Source organism: Corapipo altera, unplaced genomic scaffold (genome assembly GCF_003945725.1).
Source record: "Corapipo altera isolate COAL_440 unplaced genomic scaffold, ASM394572v1 110, whole genome shotgun sequence".
NCBI classification, from domain to species: Eukaryota; Metazoa; Chordata; class Aves; order Passeriformes; family Pipridae; genus Corapipo; species Corapipo altera.
The window spans coordinates 673646-688011 of record NW_020884960.1 but is presented as its reverse complement, the minus strand read 5'-3'; the positions used below and the strand labels follow the sequence as shown (position 1 = coordinate 688011).

The following is a 14366-nucleotide window of genomic DNA, read 5'->3' as shown; positions in this document are numbered from 1 at the left end:
ATACCGGGTCAAACTGGCTACTGAAGTGGCAGTCTGGGAGCTCCACGGGCAGCCTCGATGGCCTTACCTGGCCAAGAAAATTCTGTCTGGAACTGAAAGAAAGAGGTGGGAAAATGCTCCAACACGAGGCAATTGTGAGTGCACTGCATGTGCCCTTTGAGCAAATCCTTGTTCAGAGAAAGCAACAGACAAGTAAAAACAGTCCTAGGAAGGTTCTACTTTTTGAATAAAAACTCAGTCAATCATCAGAATACTTAAAATCTCCAGAAGAAAAACACGTAAGACAAAACCAGTCACCAGTGACATATTTTAATATGATATGGTCAGACCTTTTGGAAGTAAAACCAACAGAGTAAGACAGAACTAGAGGACAGGCAGAGTCATATTTACAGCCACTCAAAACTAGTAGTGTCAAAGCAGAGCTCAGTGGTGACAGAGGCATGGAGGCATACAAAGAATAGCCTTTTTTAGGTTATTATTAGAATTTTATTATATTACCTTTTTAGCTATTAAAAGAATCTGTTGCATTTTTTACTGCCCAGTTCTAACTCACCAGCTCTCCCTCGAAACAACTTGTGATACAAAAAAAAAAGTGCCATTTTTGCTGTTTGTGGACAGCAAACCACCTGCTTTTGTTCTCCCAAAGCTTACTGGAGTGGCACAGCACAGTTAACACTAATGCTCTATTCTTTACCATTAAATTAAAAAAAACAGTCGGGCAAAGTGGAAAAAAAAAAAGACCAAGTCAGTGCAATCATTCAGTTGGATTCTGGATGACAATCAGGAAATAGTCTTTATCTGGAGAGAAAAAAAAAAGAAAATTATTCTTTCATTGCTGATATTTGTTCACAGAAACAGTAAATTTCAACATTTTTCACATTTCACTTATACACTGTGGGAACTCCAGAGCCCCAATATTGATTCTCAACAAGCAAAACAGGCTCTGTGTGTCAGATCACTTATTTTATGGGTTTTTACTGATAAAAAGTTTTAGAAACTTCATGTTCCCAAGGCAGCTGAAGTTAACCCTGTTTGTGCCAGGGCACATGCAATGATGGAATCAAAGCCAGCAGTGCAAGGCAGTGGTTTCCCTCCTCTTACTGTGGGCTGCAGTCGTGTTTTTCCTGGAGCAATCTTTCCATCCTTCCCATGGAAATCAGAAGCTGCCCCAGCATAAACCAGAGCCTGCATTAAGATGTGCCCTGACCTGTGCCTGGGACAACTGCCATCCCCTCCTTGGCCTCTCCATCAGCACCATCCACATGGAGTACACAGGGAGAAGCTGAATTCCTGCCACGCCAGGGAACTGCACTCACTGAATTTGATGGAATACTGAGAGTGTTTCCTGAAAAGCAGGCTGCTGTTGCTGTATTCCAGGACTCATCATTACAGCTACAATGTAGCTCTAATACTTTCCTCAGAACTGGAAAATCAGGACTGTTTTGTTTTTTCACTCAGTCCACAGTTCTGAATGGAAACTGCTCTCAAAACATATTCCTTTCCAAATCCTGGGGGTTTTATACTGAAAAACACAAAGCATGAGAGGCTGCAACGTGCTCTCAAACACTGTTCCATGCTTTCTCCTTTGATCAATGCGAAAAGAGGGAAGTGATTTCCCACACTCAAACACAACAAAGCAAACTTCGGTCCGTGACAAAAGCTTTCAGCTCAGCAGAGAGCAGAACAGCTCCCTGGGATTATCCAGTGTGAGCACAGCAGCAGGCAAAACGCTTCTCCCAGGCCGGCAGTGAGAAAACAACCCTGCTGGATGCCCTGATTCCCGCTCCCTTTTACCTGGAGCAACCATGATTTCGTTTTTCTTGGAGCGGATGCGCAGGAAGGTGAGGTCGTTCTGGGGGTCGATGTCCCGCACGGTGCTCCGCGCCTTCATGATGAAGCTGTGCATGAGCCCGGCATACTGGATGGTTGTGGAGTTGTCCATGGTGCTTTTGATAGGAATGCCTGCAGGAAAGGCACAGCAGGGCTCAGGGACAACACTCCAGAACCTCGGGCACCACCAGGTCCAGCTGGGGTGGCTGTTCCACCTCAGGAGATGCTGCTGAGCACCGGGGGTCAGGAGTGTTCTTTTTAAAGGCAAAAGGAGAACATGAACAGCAACAAGATGTGGAAAACCTGAGATCTGGGACCACGAGTGTAGGTGAGAACTGTTTACCTGCAGTAGCATCAGTGCTCTACTTTTGCATTTTCATTTATTTATTTATGAGTTAGAAATAAATAACAAGAATAAACACCTGCAGAGGAGAGAGGCAATACCAATGTTTCGGTTTGGTTCTCCTGCCTGGGGACACCTTTTTCTCTCAGAAAGGCTCCAGACCACCACAGTTAAATGAGACTCACGTAGGCCACGCTGGGCCTGGGATTATACAGGACATCAGCTGCAGCACCACACAGTCCCAAGGCTGAGGCTCCACCGTTCAGCCACAGCAGGTGATGCAGTCCTGTGAGGGCCCTGCCTCAGTGGTCACCAGCCAGGAGGGCAGACACACTGGCCAGGGTTTTCCCTCCCCTACACTTCAGCCACCAATTAGCTGTGTTTTCCCACAAAAAGCCAGTCAAACCCAGCTCAGGTGTCAGAACAATGCAGCAGCCAAGGGCTAAATCCTGGCAGGGCAGAACCACTGCTGCAGGTTCCAAGAGCTGCAGCTTCAGCCTGGAGAGCACAGCCCATTACTCACCACCAAGGAAAAGCAGCGAGCAGGAACACAAGCTATTTACATGTACCCAGTGATCTGATCCTCAGTATATTCATATACAGCCACTGTCATCTTTTCTAAGGATCATTTCTAGGACATAATCGATTTTAATTGATAATCACACCATTTTAAGGGCTGCTCACAGTGTATTCAGAGTGCTCTGAAGCAGCTGCTCTGTTGGACCCTTCAAAGACTCCAAAAAGAGACAATTTCCTGATGAGTCCTGCAGGGCCACGAGCACCAAACAGTGCTGAGGAACTTGAGTCTGCCAGGCCAGCAGCACTCTGGACATGCACAGCAGCAAGATTCCACATCTCATGAGAGCCTCAGTGCTGCTGACAGAGGTTTTGATAGACACAGTCTCAAACACTGGCATAACTCAAGTATTTCAAAGCTTTTGCAAATTATCTTAATTTATTTCCTAAAATAACAGAGTGAGCTTGCAGAAATGGGAACCCAGTTTTCCCTTGTAGCCTGACAATTGTCTCTGTGCTTTGGCTCCAGAGAAACCCCTGCTAAAGGCAGACTCTAAGCTAAGTGGTACAGTGAGCAGCCCCCAAAGCACAGGGTTAGAGTAAGTCACAGCTCCGAGAAGCGAGGCTGACACAGCACCTTCCGAATTAACCACGATGATTCCCTGCACTCCTTTTTGGCTCTGGATTCGCTTCAGTGTTTCCTCCACCTCAGCCTGCAAACAGAGAAAGCACAGGTCAACAGGGGGTTACAGCTGCTCTTTGCCTCCCACCAGGGCTCTGTCTGAACACAAAGCTGCACGGGGTGATTCAAACACACGCAGAACAGCAAAGTGGCTGTGCTTTGGTACCACCTTTCTGCAGGACCTTTGCTGCTGTTTTCCATCTGTCTTTGCTCATCGCTCATTTGTGATTATCACCTTGTGGAAATGTGGAACTCCCCTCTCATCTTTCCCTCCCTCCTCCTCCCCAACCCTCCCAGTGAATTCTTGCAGCTGGAAGTTGCAGTCAGGCCACTACAATTTGGGTGTGAGACAAAAGTAATGTTTGAAAATAGACATGGAATTTATGAAAAAACCAGGAAAAAGACACATTCTGGGTGCAAGATCACCTTCCCTTTTATCAAATGAATTACTCATAAGAGAAGTGAGGGGAAAGCAATTAATAAACACTATTTGCTTATAATTCTGATTCGTGCTAGGATGGCTGCAAGATTATAACACTACCAATAAAAAACTATAGCTTAAAAAAGGGAAAATGCAAACAAGGCCAAGGCAACAGGCCCTTACAGTCCCTTTGCCTTCTCTGTAAAGACCATCAAAGTCAGAAGAGCTTTCTGCACAACTTCCACTGCTACAAGACACAGATCAAAATGTAAGTCTGGGTTCTGTAATAGGGTGGGAAACCCTCAGCACCACAGCTGGGGAAATAATTGGCATTTTTTATTCCAATATTCCAAGAGATAGGCAGCATCTTTCAGATCCTGCAAGGCAGAGTCCCACAGAAATGGTCAAGGAGGGGAGACAGGAATCCCCTGAACCAGGACAGGTGAGACCTACGTGTGGCATTTGGCCAAGGCTGTGTTCCCTGGGCACTGGGAACAACCCTCTGCACTTCCTCCCTCAGCAAACAAGCCCAGCCATGTTCTCCAAGCCCTGTTCCCTGGGAAGAGCCCTCGTCCTCACAATACAACACAACACGAGCTCAGCCCCAGCACTGTTAACCCACTTTCCTTGGGAGGCTGTTGGGAACACGACCTGTGCTTGACCAGGGATGGGACCCCCTGGGCTGGTCTTTGTGGAGCAGAGGTTTTTCTGTCTGATACAGCACAGAAAAAACAAAACTCTTGATTATTTCTGAATGCTGGATTATTTTCAAATGGAAGGCAAGGGGAGTGAAATGAAGAACAAGCTATGGGGTGCACAAATGCTGAGAGAAATATGGTGGCAAATCTCTTAAGAAATTAAGAAGTAATCTCTTGACTTCTTACTATCAGTATTTAAGTCCTGATTCATTACATACTTTCCTTCACAGGACCTTTAAAAACATTTGGATGCAAAGCAGCAGCCATACAGAAGGATACCAGCTTTTAATTTCCTCTACCACCAAGAGCTGATCTAACTCCCAGGTGAGGGATGGGCTTACAGTTCACTGCTGGGAAGGTCCTGCTTCTCCTATTCCCACCCTGGGGCTTGTCCAACACCTTCACCAGCCAGTATAGCTCACCAGAGCAGCAAAATTATGTATTTAACTCGTCAAACAAATAAAAACTATCTTAACAAAGTGCTGGATAACTAGAAGAAACATGAGGAAGGAGAGATGCACTCTGGAAAAGGAGGATTAAACACTCCCCTATTGCCAATTTGCTGTCAAATACCCTTTGCTACACATCCAAACAGCAGCCTTTATCTTCCTGTTCTCATCTGGAAAGCCTGAACTCCTGGGTTCACCTAAAAAACACATCTCATCAGATAATTTCAATTCTCTACCTACAGCTCAGGTCACCACTTATTTCTTTACAAATTTTTGACACGCATTTTGATCCCCGAATTTCATGAATACGCCCTGAACAACAACACACCTGGGGCAGGAAGAAATCTCCGATGCAATCACAGTAGAGGGAACATATCCCGGGTTTCACAGAAAATTCCAATACAATCACAATAGAATCAATTCATCCCGGGTTTCTTGGAATATTCCAATAAAATCACAGTACGTCCCGGGTCTCACGGAACATTAAACAGCCCCAAACAGTCCCTTTTTCCTGACTGCCCCCAGCCTTAGGGTTGTGCCCTGGCAGCCGCAGGACAGGCAGGATTTGCTGTGGGGTCCCCCCCCTGCCCACACCGGGACCAGCCCCAGGCTCGGGGGAAGGATCCGCCTTTCCCGCAGTGACTCGGGGACAGGGAAGGCGGGGGTACCCCCCGAGCTCCCGGGACGGGACAGACCCCGGGCTGGGGCACCCCCCGCACAAACGCGGCCCCGAACCGGGCGGGGGCTCGGAGCCCCCTCAGAGCTCCCGCCGCCCGCAGGGGGGTCCCGCCCGTGCCCGGACCCGCCCGTGCCGAGGGGGCACCGGCACCGCCCGCCCCGCGCCGGCCGCGGGACCCCCGAGGGCCGGGGGTGCTCAGGGACCCCCGAGGCGGCTCTGGGGCCCGGCCCGGCCCCGGCCCGGCCTCACCCACCATTGTCGAGCCGCCGCCGCCCCGTCTCGGCCCCGCCGCTGCCCCGGAAGCGCTTCGAGAGCGGGGCGGGACCGCGCCGGGGAAACATCCTGTGACAGCCACGAAACACCGCAAATACACCCAAATCCCCACAGAACACCGCAGATACACCCAAATCCCCACAGAGCACCGCAGATACACCCAAATCCCCACAGAACACCGCAAATACACCCAAATCCTCACAAAACACCGCAAAGGTCCGCAGATACACCCAAATCCCCCACAGAGCACCACAAACATCCTCAAATACACCCAAATCCCCACAAAACCCCGCAAAGGTCCGCAAATACACCCAAATCCCCCACAGAGCACCACAAACATCTGCAAATACACCCAAATCCCCACAAAACACCACAAACATCTGCAAATACACAAATCCCCACAAAACACCACAAACATCGGCAAATACACCCAAATCCCCCGGGGCTGCCGCTCCCGGCAGCTCAGCGGGTCCTTGATCCCGCAAATAACCTCCAGCCTTCCTGTACGTGAAGGGAACAAAGATGGGGAGAGACTGTTTACAAGAGCCCGGAGTGACTGGACAAGGCAGAATAGCTTTACACTGACAGAGAGTAGGGTTAGATCAGATGTTAGGAAGAAATCCTTCCCTGTGAGGGTGGGGAGGCCCTGGCACAGGTTGCCCAGAGAAGCTGTGGCTGCCCCTGGATCCCTGGAAGTGTCCAAGGCCAGGCTGGACGGGGCTTGGAGCAACCTGGGTTAGTGGAAGGTGTCCCTGCCCATGGCAGGGGGTGGGATTGGATGGTGTTTAAGGTCCCTTCCAACCCAACCCATTCTATGACTCCCTTCAAGCAGAGCCTGAGGAAAAGTGCCCAGTGCTGCTGCTGTGTGTGTAGAGCCCAGATGGGGTTACGGGGGATGCAGTTCCTCAGGGCATTATTTTGTTTTGCCACCAGACTGTGGCCCATCCCCGATCCTTCCCCGGGGGAGCAGAGCACTCATCCCTTCTCCCCGGCAGGGGCAGGAGGTGCGGTTCCCCTCAGGACACAGATCCCCAGGGCCGTGGCAGGGACGTCCCAGGGTTTTGGGGTGCAGATCCCAGAGATTTGGGGTGTACCATGCCTTGGACTGGCCCTCCCCACCCTGCCCCTGCCGGCTCTGGCAGCAGCTGAGGGGATGCAGCCAGGGAAGGGGGGGAACTTCCAATCTCCCTTATCATAGAATCCCAGAATGGTTTGGGTTGGAAGGGGACCCTGATGATCATCCAGTTTCCTCAACTTACTATAGGATGCTGTTAAGTGGTTCCCATCCAAGGCTTGGAGGAAGCAACTCCAACATCCATCCCTGCTGCAGTAAAAGGCAATTGCTGCTGGCACAAAAAGTCATCCTTGGGATTTGCTGCCACTACCAAAACTGTGTTAACACAGCCTGTGGGAACACCTGGGAAAGTCAACCAAGGGAGAACCCTGTGGGAAGGCCTGCAGCAAGGAATGACCTGTTTAGGGACCATTTGACCAAACTGGACATAACCAGGTTCCTGAGACCTGACGGGATGTCCCTGTGAGCACAGAGGAGCTGGAATGTCACTGCAAAGCCCATTTCAGTTACCTGGGAAAGGTCAAGGCCAGCAGGAGAGGCTCCTGATGACAGGGAGAACGTGAAGGCCACTTCTCCCTTCAGGGAGGATCAGGGACACACAAATCTAGTTGGGCTCATTGGAGCTTCCCCCCCTCCTTTGTGGCACGCTGTCAATCCTAACCACTTGCAGTGTCATTCCTCATTTTTGTTATCCCTACAAGAGTGCCACAAGGAAATGTTACAACTGTGGCTCGTGCAGAACCTTCCTCCAGCCCACGTCCCTCACTGGCTCCGCAGGGCAGCATCCACAAGCACTAAAAATCCAGGAACTGTGTCCAAAAGCTCCTAATAAATTTCCAGTGCAATTAACAACAGTGGAAGAGGTCTCAGGAAAGAGACATTCCCAAAGAACTCTGCTAGAAGGACAACCCCAGGCAGCCCGACCCCAGACAATTCATCTGCACACGGATGTTCCATCACACACCAGGAAAAATGACCAGAACTACCAGTTCTTTAAGTAGTTTTATAAAAGTATTTGACTTATGGAGATACTGTTACAGTTACCTGAGTATTTGAAATTACAATGCAAGGAAATATTGACAATGAATTTCAGTACAGTATTTTACAATCCAGTGCTGCTGATCCCAGTTTCTTCACGAGTTCACTAGAGCACATATACACAAACAGTGAATCTTGGAGAAAATTAAAAGACACCACAAAAAGGGGGCTGGAGATACCAATATAACAGAGTTGAAAATACAAATCCAGTGCAGCATGTAATAAAATGCAAAACAAAACAAAAATTAAACAGGCATTTTTTTGTTTTATTTTTCTCAGAATAATTAAAAAAAGCTTTTTATTTTTAAACACACGCAACTGGATTAAAAAACCCCAAACTTCCATACTAGGTCAGATGAAGACATGATGTGTTTACTGTGCATGTCATTAGTATATGAACAGTTCCTGAGCTACCCAAAACAATAAGGCTTTGTTAATTCTCAGCATTTCATTTTCTCACATCACTCTCATGAGGGAAAATTCTAAATAAAAGTTCTTTTAGTACTTGATAATTAGGATCAGTTGACAATTGCATATAAACATACATTTGTAATGTAACATACTATGACTTTATGCAGCTCAGGTTGCTAAATCAGTTGAAGTAGTGGGTACAAATTCATTATCTCTGCTGAAAATCTCACTTGTAAATCCAATCCACACTAACCCGTTTTCTGGGACACTGGTTGCTCTGGGCTCATCCCTGTATTGCTTCACCAGATCCCCAGAAAGAACTGAAAAGTGCACCACTGGCTCATATTAATTCCTTTTTTTTCAACACAACATGCTGTAAGAATTTACAGATTTGTTAGTATTCACAAGTCAAATGCCTGAGGAATCTGAACTTGTGCCTTCAGAAATACTGCCAATTTAACACTGTGAAGTTGCTTTAAGCTTTCTATATTTTGGTCAAATCTAATGTTTTATTCATGTTTTATTTTTCCCCTCTCAATGAATTCTTTATTTGCAATATTTTTAAATCATATCTGGTGCTTGGGATATCCAGCCCCCTTCCTCCCGTCCTGGTACAGCAGAAAAGACATATAAACATGCCATTTAAATTAAAAGAAACAATGGAATAAGTGGAATCCTGGACATCAAAAATATATACAAGCAGGTATGTTTTTCCTGAACTAAACATTTCAACCATAAAAATATTCAACAGCCAAACCCTATAGAACTAGGGCTAAGGCTATTTCAATTATAACTATTCTTTATTTTAAAAATATAGGGCTGACAGCCTTTTGGGTGATATTTATACATGAACAATAGTTCTAGGTTCCCTACATGAATCGTAAAGCAATATGCAGAACATAGACTATTTTTCATAGCTTAATCTTGCATTATCTTGCTTAGTTTACTCTCTCTTGTAAATATGTTAACTACATTTCATCATAAGAATTAATATAAACAGAAAATATATATAAGGCTTTTTTTCTCCTCATGAGCTGTGTAATGTAATACAACCAAATGTTGAAGTTGGCAATTTTCCTCCCAGTCAGACCACAAAGGGGAGTTCTCACCATCATGAAACTTGAAATGAGGGGCATTTCTGTATCACCAGCAACCCTCCCTGGGCCTTTCTTTGAATATCCCTGACAAGAGCTATTCACTCCAACCCCACCCTCCTGCCTTCCCAGAGCATTTACCATTAGCCCTCCCCAAGTCAGTTAAAACCTGTAGTGCCTTGGTTCTTCTCAGACCCCAAGCAGTTTTTCCCTCTTGCAGTTTAGACGGATGGGACAGCAGGAAAGAAATATTCTTTTCCAGACTGAAAGTTCAGTTTTACACTTTCCCACTGTCCTGTTTCAGCTCTGTTACCTAGAACAGTCTTCAAAGCAGCTCCTGCCACACTGCTCTGAACTGCAGGCATGCTTTAATATGTGCTACATGTTATTTCAAGTGTCACGTCTCACTGTGGCTACAGCTCATCTCACTGGTGTCTGCCTTTGGGCAGGGAAAGGGCTGACCAGACCCAAAAAGTGCATTCAGTCTAAAGGAGCAGTAAAATGCAACATGTTCTTTAAACCAGAAAAGAATTGAATATTAAGAGATTCTAAAAGGATGCTGTTAATCCAACAGGAACTCACTACAAAAGTTACTAGCTGTAAGAAGCTGAGGGTGAATTAGTTTAGACACCTTCCCAAAAACTTTAGTTTCAAACTTTATCGAGCTATTTACTGATGTTCCAGCATTTCAGAGACCTGTAATGCATGTCTGAACTTCCTAATCCTCTTGGCCTCAGCCAGTCTCACACATCAGTCCATCTGCAGAGATGATGAGTGGGATCCTTTTCTGAATCCAGTTGTTTTGCACCTCTTCCTGAGAACCCAATGAACTCTTCGGAGCAAACTGACTGCAACATGTAGGAAAAACACGGAGGACAACGTCCATTAACACTGCTGACAAACATCAGCCTGCAAACAGGGACCTCAAGGCAATCAGTGCAATCCCAGATGGGCTTGTCTTTTGCAAAACAAGTGAAGTACCACAGTGTTAATATTGACTTCAGAGTTAAAATGTGTTACACAGCAAGAGATCAGAATCCTTCGGAGGGCACAGAGCAGTTCCAGCAACTTTGGGCAGGTGTCTGTTTTGCTGACAGGAGCAGGGTTGGGATAAACCAAAGCCAAGCTATGCCCTGGATTTGTGCCAAAGTTTGACATCCCCTTAACAGCAGCTTGAGTCCAGCTGGCACGTGAGCAGACTCCAGGTGGGGAAAAACAGTCTGGCCACACTTGAGTTAGAAAAAGGAGCTTAAGGAACGGGAGCTGCTCACAGCACAGAGGTGGATCCAGGCTGGCTGGCTCTGACACTGCTGTGGAGAGGGCTCAGGATGCTGCTGCAGCATTGCAGCTACCAATGAACTTCCCAGTGCACCAGTAGCAAAAAATGCTACTAAAAAGGAAAGACAAAACTATTGTTAAAAATCTGTCAGTCATTAAGGACACATTCTAATTAATGAATGGTAAAACAAAGCAGAGCCCAAAGCTGTATTAAACCTCTACTTCAGTCATTAGTCACTTGTAGCCATTATCTGATTGCTCATTTGATTTCTGAAGGTGCTCAGTAGAAATCCAGAGTTAATGTGGATAACCTCAGGATAACATCCATTTATTTACACATTAGTATTGTTAAATAAATCCAAGTCAAGTCTACTTTACAATGAAGTGTGCAACAAGCAGAAGAAGTGAAGAACATACATCGTGTGGAGTTCTCATTCTTCAAGGTGCAAATTTTTGCTACTCTTGCCCAAATCCTTCTGTTTCTTCAATTGCAAACAACAGCTTTTCCTTCAGCTGCTCATAATTCTTATATGGTGGAAGGTCTAAGCGATTGAAACTGAAAATAAAGAAAAAAACTTACGTACTGACAAAGAATTCAACAGCCACAAAAAATCCGTTATGAAAACAGGTTAATTTTTGCTGTGCAGATGGATACTGGGATTTATACCCTGTGAAAAGCTGACTGTTGACATAAATTTATGTATTTCTGAGAGCAGAGTGCTTGAACAGTGATAGTTTTCACTAACCTTTCCTACCTGGTTAACTAGAGTCATCATTCAGATTTGAAATTTTAAATTTGTGTGGTTTTACTAACTAGTAAAACCTGAGGAAATGAGTAGAAGTGACCTTTTCCCTAGGGAAGACTGTGTGAATGTGGCTCCTTCACTAACAAGATGTGGAGTGCAGTAACAACAAAGGATAATCCCAACCTCTTTAGACAGTACTGTTAATGACTCTAAGTGTTCAGGACCACACAAATCCATGGAATTTGCAATGGAATCTGCTCTATGCTATAAGAGTTTTCCAGAAGATCAGCTATTATTCAACAACACAGTTTATTGGTGTAAGTTGTGTTTGCTTTTACAGAGTCCCAGCCATTTCAGTATATTACCCATTTACTAAAATCTCCAAGTAGGTTGTGGTCAGTAAAAACCAGAGCAATAGTGATATTCTGGGTTTTTATGTACTCACCAGGTATGACTTCTAGGTAACCAGTTTTCCTTTCCAACTTTTTCAATACAAAATTTTTGGGGTCCATTGCTCCCTGTAACAAATTCCAATAGAAAAGGCATAGGTCTGGCTACCTTTGTATTACTATATGATACTATATAATACACCTGGAATAGGCAAGGCTTAAACAAAGAAAAGATCACCCTTACTTGCACAGAAAAATGTCTCATTATACAGCTCTGCCTGGATCAAAATTATGCATGTGGTAAAATGCATCAATTGAAGTGATTTTGAAGCTTAATACATCTCTTTTGCCATTACAGCTCAAGTATGTGCAGTGTACTTTATAAAGAACAGTATTCATTATAAAATTCACTTAAAATGTCCACAAATATATAATTTGGTTCTTTTTAAAAGTATCTACTGCATTAGAGGGGTTATTAACACATACCCATGAGGTCAGCAAATCCTCCCACTGGCAATCTGCATGTTCCAGTCACAAACTGCAAGAGTCTCATTCTTTTCTCATTATCTATTTCTTTCACAAACTGAAAAACAGTAATTGAAACAAACAGTTAGGGATAGGTTTGATACTCAGATATTCACATCATAATCCCCCACAGACGAACAAGTGCCATGGCTGGATCAGCAGTAACAGTTTATATTTGCACTCTCCAGATGTGTTCAGGGTTCTGTGCCCTGAGCTGTAGCTGTGCTCTGTGACTTCTGCTGGTCTGACAAGAAACCAAAGTCTGCAAACCTGCCAGAACCACACGATCTGCCTGCTGGTCCTGGTGTAGTGCCTGTAGATGGTGTGTCTCTGCCAGTCATTCAAATCTATTTCTTGCATTCCACAGAGAAGCACCTTTGGGGGGGAAAAAAAGGAAATAAATGCATGAGTACAAGTTATCACTTTCCTTTTGTGATGTCCCACATAGCAAAGCAGCACACGAGCTGCACCCACCCTGAGCAGCACCTGCAATAACAGTACACTTGTTTTTAATTTTAAACTTTATCTGAAACTTCTGCACAAAAAAATTGACTGTTCATGAAGTTTATTTGGAGAGGCTACAAAATAAAAAGCATCTCTGTTGTAAGTAACTGATTGCAGTTTCAGGAAGAAATCCTTCCCTGTGAGGGTGGGGAGGCCCTGGCACAGGTTGCCCAGAGAAGCTGTGGCTGCCCCATCCCTGGAAGTGTCCAAGGCCAGGTTGGATGGGCTTGGAGCAACCTGGGCTGGTGGAAGGTGTCCCTGCCCACGGCAGGGGGTGGCACTGGATGGGCTTTAAGGTCCCTTCCAACCCAAACCCCTCTGTGATTCTACACAGACATTCGAGCCAGAACAATTTATCTTTGCCCAGTCATAAAATTCTCCACTAGGGACAGGATGTTTTGTTTTGATGTTTTTGTCTTTTAAATGTTTCAGAAATTGTGATTTTAAGAGGTCAAACCCATCTAGAGCCAGGTCCAATCTATATGCAAGTGTTCATTGCATATCTGGCTTTATCTCCCCTTCTGTCAGGTTACTCATTCTTTGAACACAGCCAAGTCAAATTGCTCAGGATTACAAAAGCAACTCAGTAAGAAATTTCTACTGACAGAATCTTGGCCTTTAGAAACATCTAAGTAGGTTGCTAAGAGGCAAGTTCAGGAAAACACACCAATCTAATACTACTCCATAAAGTTTCCTCCATAAAACAGAGGTGTCAGCTTTAGTGAGCTCTGCTCTTCACATGTACTGACTGCAGTTTAAGCATTTCATGTGTAATGAGCTGGATCCAGCAACAGCCAAACAATCCTTTACCTCCAGTTCCTTTGCATCAAAATACTGCAAATACTGTTGTGGCAGAATTTCATTGAAGCCTTCAAAGAAAGCCTGTGTCTGCTCCTCAACACCTCGGGAAAGCCTCCACTCTGCTACAAGCCTGGAAAAGAAGACACAGAAGGGTAATTTAAATGGCCAGTGCTAACCCAAGTCCTCATCTTTGCCTGTTTTGAGATGAAATGTAAGTTAAGTTAAAAAAGTACGGAAAGTCTGGAAAGTTCTGGGGATAGAGGATTGTATAATTTCATTAGTAACCTTTACTCTGTGCAGAGGATTTCATTTGCTCTTTCAGTTAAACCTGAAGTGTCCAACTATTCTGCTACAGAAGTATTTTACACTCAAAGAGGAGGCAGCATCTCTTCACTGATTACATCCATGAGAGCACAGCAGTCCTGAGGTATTTGAAGACAGTTCAAAATGCAGAGCTGATTTTGTCCGATATTCTCCCCAGAAATCTCAGTCATGATCCATGACAAGGTTAAAACCAAGTCAAGCTGTACTGGGAAAGAGCAAGCAGGACTGCTGGCTTACCAGAATGACTGTGTCCATCTGGAAGTTCCATATTTGTTTCTGTTAAAGATAAA

At 45.2% G+C, this 14366-nt stretch overlaps 2 protein-coding genes across 7 annotated transcripts in view; both read right to left on the bottom strand.

The window, feature by feature from the left end:
- Positions 1-293: 293 nt before the first annotated feature.
- On the bottom strand, positions 294-5930 carry DYNLRB1 (dynein light chain roadblock-type 1). Of its 3 annotated transcripts, none has more exons than XM_027663970.1 (4): positions 5872-5930; positions 3327-3402; positions 1795-1962; positions 294-798 (listed from the first exon to the last, which is right to left on the bottom strand). In XM_027663970.1, the coding sequence occupies exons 1-4, from the start codon at positions 5872-5874 to the stop codon at positions 755-757; spliced, it is 291 nt and encodes a 96-aa protein (XP_027519771.1). In that variant the 5' UTR covers positions 5875-5930; the 3' UTR covers positions 294-754. The 3 variants fall into 3 exon arrangements, with proteins under 3 accessions (XP_027519771.1, XP_027519772.1, XP_027519773.1); XM_027663971.1 differs by lacking the exon at positions 5872-5930 and adding an exon at positions 5268-5466; XM_027663972.1 differs by lacking the exon at positions 5872-5930 and adding an exon at positions 4832-4850.
- Positions 5931-7949: 2019 nt separating this feature from the next.
- Positions 7950-14366, bottom strand: part of ITCH (itchy E3 ubiquitin protein ligase) — a 55091-nt gene continuing 48674 nt past the window's right edge. For 2 of the 4 annotated variants that reach the window (XM_027664033.1, XM_027664036.1), the window contains 5 exons: positions 13762-13882; positions 12718-12822; positions 12409-12505; positions 11979-12051; positions 7950-11343 (listed from right to left, as the gene is read on the bottom strand). In XM_027664033.1, the coding sequence (XP_027519834.1) occupies positions 11244-11343; positions 11979-12051; positions 12409-12505; positions 12718-12822; positions 13762-13882 (496 nt within the window). In that variant the 3' untranslated portion in view covers positions 7950-11243. The remainder of the gene's footprint in view (positions 11344-11978; positions 12052-12408; positions 12506-12717; positions 12823-13761; positions 13883-14366) is intronic. The other 2 variants (XM_027664034.1, XM_027664035.1) reach the window with 2 other exon arrangements.

Bases quoted from the DNA above. Each gene is read 5' to 3' on its own strand.
- DYNLRB1 (XM_027663970.1), bottom strand. The intron at 1,963-3,326 runs GTGCTGTGTCAG...CCTTTCCTGCAG, and splicing joins CATCGTGGTTAATTCGGAAG to GCATTCCTATCAAAAGCACC. The intron at 799-1,794 runs GTAAAAGGGAGC...TTTTCTCTCCAG, and splicing joins CGAAATCATGGTTGCTCCAG to ATAAAGACTATTTCCTGATT.